General features: G+C 36.6%; 2 protein-coding genes across 3 annotated transcripts; one reads left to right on the forward strand and one right to left on the reverse strand.

The window, feature by feature from the left end:
- Positions 1–715: 715 nt before the first annotated feature.
- LOC136226465 (agamous-like MADS-box protein AGL15) lies at positions 716–2,769 on the forward strand. Of its 2 annotated transcripts, none has more exons than XM_066014962.1 (8): positions 716–1,081; positions 1,430–1,508; positions 1,587–1,651; positions 1,722–1,821; positions 1,900–1,941; positions 2,073–2,114; positions 2,187–2,356; positions 2,431–2,769. In XM_066014962.1, the coding sequence occupies exons 1-8, from the start codon at positions 900–902 to the stop codon at positions 2,558–2,560; spliced, it is 810 nt and encodes a 269-aa protein (XP_065871034.1). In that variant the 5' UTR covers positions 716–899; the 3' UTR covers positions 2,561–2,769. The 2 variants fall into 2 exon arrangements, with proteins under 2 accessions (XP_065871034.1, XP_065871032.1); XM_066014960.1 differs by having other exon boundaries at positions 719–1,081; positions 1,581–1,651.
- Positions 2,690–3,779, reverse strand: LOC136226464 (protein BPS1, chloroplastic-like). Its single transcript, XM_066014959.1, has one exon. It carries the CDS (start codon positions 3,674–3,676, stop codon positions 2,801–2,803), a length of 876 nt encoding a protein of 291 aa, XP_065871031.1. The 5' UTR covers positions 3,677–3,779; the 3' UTR covers positions 2,690–2,800.
- Between the last annotated feature and the right edge of the window lie 2,127 nt (positions 3,780–5,906).

Genomic DNA, 5,906 nt, shown 5'->3' on the forward strand with positions numbered 1-5,906 from the left:
TTCAGTCTCGGTTTGGTTTTTCGGTTTTGTGGATTTTTGTATGCACCACTACAAAATACGATATTTATGTATCTAAACTTTACACTTTACTACCATTGAACAATTTAAAATGATTCAAAATGAACAAGTCTAAGAAATTAAAGTTATTTAGAACCACATTTCTCATAAAACAATCATGTTTTATTTGCAAATCAACTGTTTTTAAATAATAACCATCATGTTCTCTTTTAACCAAAAAACACACGTCAAAGCTAAAAAATTGAAGAATTAAAATTGTTAAGAATGTCTATAATGAATGGTTACATGGTATTCAACCATAAAATAAAGTAGAAAGTTTAGAGGGTATGATATTCGATTTTGAAATTGAAGTGTTATATATAAAAGTAAGGATAAAGTTGAAGGATGTTGAATGTAAATGTCCTGAATTGTTTGAAGAGAAAATCTAATTGAACAGCATGTATGTATATAGTAATATATTAAGAAGAGAGATTGAATAAAATCCGTGTAAGAAGTTGGTGAAAGTATGACGTAGCGTGTAACTTGAATTTAGAAGAGAGAGAGAGAGATAGAAAAAGACAAAGGAAAGTAAGTAGGACCCAGAAAAGGAAGTCCAAATGTGGGAAAAGAATCATGCAGCAACACTCTAATTAGTAAACAGAGCCATGCAAAGTTGCCGTTTACAGCCCCTCTATCTCTTGCCATTTGTATCAAAGTTAAATAAAACGCTTCTGATTTCTTTCTTTCTTTCTTTAAAACCCCTCTCTCTATCCCTATTTATAGCAACCCCAAATAAGGCCTTCTTCTTTATCTCTCTCTCTCTCTATCTCTATCTCTTCCTTTCCAGAACGGAAGAAACAAAGCTGTAGAGAGAGATTGAAATTGAAAAGGATCTTGAGGAAATGGGGAGAGGTAAGATTGAGATCAAAAGGATTGAAAATGCAAACAGCAGGCAAGTCACATTCTCAAAAAGAAGAGCCGGATTGCTTAAAAAGGCCCGTGAACTTGCAATTCTTTGCGATTCTGAAGTTGCGGTTATTATCTTCTCCAACACTGGCAAGCTCTTTGAGTTCTCCAGTTCCGGGTAGGGTATTCTCGTCAATTCCTTTCTTTCTGTCATTATGCACAACTAATTTCTGGGTTTTTTCTTTTTTTCGAATATCATTGCATGTGCTTTCTTTTTTATTGAATATCCCTTTGTATCAAATTCAATTGGGGTTTTAGGCTCATTCTGCCTTTTTTCTTTTATTCATATACATATTTGAATTTCTTGATTATTTTATTAGAAGCTCTCTCTCTCTCTCTCTCTGCTATAGATGTTCTGTTTTTGTTTGACTTTGATGCAAGCAAGCAAGCATGAGAGTTGATTCATTTTTATTCTGCTGAGATTTGTGGCAATGAATGAATTTGATCATTAAGGCATTAATTGCAGGATGAAGAGAACACTTGCAAGATACAACAAGTGCCTAGATTCCCCAGAGCCTCCTCCTAGAATAGAATGCAACTCAGAGGTTTTTACCATTAACACGTACCATGGAATTATATATGTGCTTACTTTGACTAATTGAATGATTTTTCTCCAGAAACAGAAACAGGAATCCAAGGAGGTGGATGTTCTAAAAGAGGAAATTGCAAAGCTTCAAGTGAAACAGTTGTAAGTGTTGTTGCATTTTTTAGTATTTGTGCCAAGACCATACCTCTCATCTCATTCTTTTCTGCAATAGGCGGCTTTTGGGCAAGGACCTCACTGGCTTGAGCTTCAAAGACCTGCAACATCTAGAGCAACAACTAAGTGAAGGATTATTCTGTGTCAAAGAGAAAAAGGTCTTTTTTCATTTTATTCATCATACTTAGCTACTTTCTCCTCCTTCGAGTTAATAGGTGTTTGTTTTATCCTTTCAGGACCAACTACTCCTACAACAACTTGAGCATTCAAGAGCACAGGTAATTAATTCAACTTTACATGTTTTTATTATTTTTCAGCCAAGATTAATAGACTAACTTCTTATTAGGATTTTCAGCCAAATATTACTTTTTTCCCTATAAATTTGTCTCAATTGGATGTATTGTTACAGGAACAACGGGCTATGCTGGAGAATGAAACTTTGCGCAAACAGGTGAGCAATCCGGATGCAAACTTCCTAACATTTCGTTAGAGCAATTAATGTATAATACAAATTTGTATGTAGGTTGAGGAACTTCGAGGTTTGTTTCCACCAAGATCAAGATCAAGTGATCATTCAGTCCCAACTTATCTCGAGTACTATTCTATAGACAGGAAGCGTTCTCTCTTGAACAATGGCTCTGCAAGTCCCGACATGGAGAAAGGGGACGATTCAGACACTACATTGCATTTAGGGTACACCCTTCATTTGAATTTCATATCTTGTTGATTTGACATTGACATTGTTGCTAAAATCAAAGTATGATCAGGTTACCCACAGAGGCATACCGGAAGAGGAAGGCGCCCGAGGGAGAAAGCCATAGCCATTCCAATGATTCAGAGAGCCAACCTCAAATAGAAACAACACAAGTGAATGGTAGGAGTTGGTTTAGCAGTTAGTTAATCAAAGTGTGGTGTGGGATTAGCTTAAGCTAAAGAAAATCAGCAATAGATATGTTTTCAATTTAGAGAGACTTTATTTTTCTCCTGCTTTGCTTGTATGAGAGTAGTTTAATGTTGTCCTTGAGAGACCAAAAACAGCAGTTTTTTTTGCAGCTTCTTTTACTGCCTAAACATCAACAAATACTATACATTATAGCTTTTACAAATGATCCTAAAACTGAACTACACAGAAATTATTTATTTCCTAAACCGAATACCGCTGAGTAATTCATTTCTTCCGGCTAGTACTTGTGAGAAGACACGGTCCACTTGCTTTCCTATGTCATTCAACTGCTTTTCAAATTCCTCCAATTTCATCTCTATCTCTATCGCTTCTCCGCAGGCATTCGATAACTCTTTCAGCTCTTTAACCTCCTTCAAGGAACACCCTTTCTTCAATAAAATTTCACCAACCCTTAAATCCAAATTCACCAAAGCAGGACTTGATAGTTCCCCTTCTGATTTCCTCATCTGTGTGTATATTTCTTCATCCCCGGACAAAATAGCCAATACAACTCTACATACCCATAGTCCGATGCTTCTTAATTCAATCAAAGCTTGGACAATCACCGATTCCTTATCTGAGCAACATCTTTCTTTCTCCCCTTGTTTCCGATCAATCTCCTTCCTGGGAGAGTTGAACGCAATCGCCTTCATTTTCTCCACCGCTGAACAAGGGGAAGTCTGGAGGAGGCTCAAAGCATGTAGCATAGAGAGGCGAACGTGACTGAGGTGAGAAATGGAAGCGGTGATGGAATTGAAAAGATCCAACAAGTCTAAAGTGTAGTTGAGATAATCTTCCATGGATCTGGCCTGCCAATTCGTCATACGATAATCAATGTCGACAACTAGCTTTGCGAAAGCTTTGTTAGCGACAGGTAGAAGCTGAAAACATTGATGAATCCAAGAAATTTCAAATCCAGGTTTGAGATTGCAAATCAATTGGGTTATGCAAGTTGAAACATCGGATCGGAAGGCCTGCAGTGAAGCCGGTAAGGCTTCTGGGCGGTGGTGGTGATGATGATGATCAATTTTGGAGTAAAACTTGGTAAACCTATGAACCGAGAGTACCATTTAGAATTGAATAGGTGGTATGTGGAAGTGGAAGAAGAAGAAGAGGTTGGTTTTGATGAATCTAAGAAGTAGGTTGGGTTTTATACAAGTTTGAAAATTTGGTATTCTGATATGAATTTGTTTGATAGCAGAACAGAAAGAATAGTCAAAAGATATTATCCGGAAAAGATTGCTTGAGTTGGAAATGAACACGCTATGGTGTCAAAGTGTTGAAAGGGAGACACTAGGCTTAGCTACACGCTTCTGCACACCAATTTGTCCACTTGGGTGGGTTTTTGCAACCAAATATCCAAAACGAAATATCGGGGAAACATAAGATATTATTACTTTCATTTACAACAACCTTTTCTTAAATAAATTAATCATTTCCTATCTTCTTAATCGCCTTCCTTTTAAACTAGGATAAGACCAAATTGAGCTCTATTTAAATAGTGGATTTTCTACGTTTAGCCTCTAACAAAGACGGAAATACCCTTTAGTTAACATTTCAAATTCTAAACTCAATTTCGGACAAAAAAGTATGGATAGGGGAGGGGCGGCAAAGAAAAGGAAGTCATGGTATGTAATTTTGACTCAAACTGTTGCCCTTTTTACGGGTTTTGAATTGAAATTTCTGTTTTTTAAAATTCGGTTTCGGAGCTTCGGACGTATGAGTATCATGCCTCACCAACATGTGAGGCGTATGAACATCACGCCCTCACACTATCGACTGACTTTATCATCGGAGTGGGTTTGCCGGTCTCCGACCCTTTTTCTAATGGTTGTTGTGTTCTCAGGTGACCGGCGTCTTAATAAAAAAGTCAAGTTACAGAATTACGATAACAACGATAAATATAGGGATATGGGCAATGGTAGAATTTTTTTTATTCCTATGGGGTAGAAGGCCAGAATGTAGTGTGCATGAACTGTGGAGAGAATGAAGACATCATCAACACTATTGACATATTTGGTTGTGATTCGCTACTCATTCATGTACTAAAAGGAACATTCTCAAGCATATATGGAAAAGTAAAAGAGGTTTCCTAGAGTACTTGATAGAGGGAAGAATTGCTAATTATAACCTAAAAAATGAGACCCTAATCTTAGTAGAGACAAGGTTGTTGATTAGAGTCTCATAAAGGATATTAGCCATCGGGATGGTAGTTGTGGATGGACAAACTATTTGGTAATTTCTAATTCCTCTGACCAATCTCGAGGTTATCTTTGAAAAGAGCACTGTTAGATCAATAATTGTCTTAGAAGAACTTGTTCATCTATCTCTCCCATTGGTGGAGTGTTTCCCATAACTCCATACGAGGAGGAAGCAATAGTATTTCCTTGAGGCCTGATTTAGACGGCAATGCTCCTTATCACGATGTGAGAGGCAGGGTGATATGAGTGTCATCGACATTTATAGGTGGAAGCCCTAAGGACATGGTAGTGGTCGCACTAGCTGTTGTGTTCACAACTCCATTATTGACGTTTGAAAGTACCCATGATGATTATCTCACACCCACGCTCACTACACCAATGTTAACCCAACAATATAAATTATGCTTATTAGAGAATCCGAATATATGAGAGAAAAGAATCTCAAGTGTGTTCGTTCCTCGACTAGTTAACATCGGCAACCAAACGTGCAAGTGTTCCATCTTTCTTGTATATATTCTGCAAAACAATGTTTGACCCGATCTTTAGCGAATGATACTGTAACGCTCAAGTCAGTTTGATATGGAGAGAGAGAAAGTAAATAGAGAGAGTTCTGTGTGAGAGTGATATTATGTTGTTTGTACCTTAATAAAGAGAGTTGAATCTCTTTATATAGGAGTGGAGACTAGTCAAAATAGGAGAAAACTGACTCTTTATCCAATAAGAAAATGACTCCGTGAATTTTCGAATTTGTTATTAGGTGACACTATCTATGCATATTTAAGACTCATTAATAGGAGAGAGCTTTTTCCACCGATAAGATATGAATGAAGTTTCTAGAAGTCGAGATAGGACATTCAGCTAGTGAGAAATGATGATTCAATTTAGTCTAAGATCGAATCTCCAATATTCACATGTGTTATCAAATCGTAAAATATATTATTCAATAGGCATGTGTTTATAATAAGCTTGAAAAAGAAGTAATATTGTATCTCAGCAATAGTCATTATCAGATATTAAAAAAGATATTCTTCTAACGAAATTTGATATTTACAGCTAATTGTACTATTATTAATAAACACTCCATATTGTGTTATTATAG

The sequence above is a fragment of the Euphorbia lathyris genome, chromosome 4, assembly GCF_963576675.1.
Source record: "Euphorbia lathyris chromosome 4, ddEupLath1.1, whole genome shotgun sequence".
NCBI classification, from domain to species: domain Eukaryota; kingdom Viridiplantae; phylum Streptophyta; class Magnoliopsida; order Malpighiales; family Euphorbiaceae; genus Euphorbia; species Euphorbia lathyris.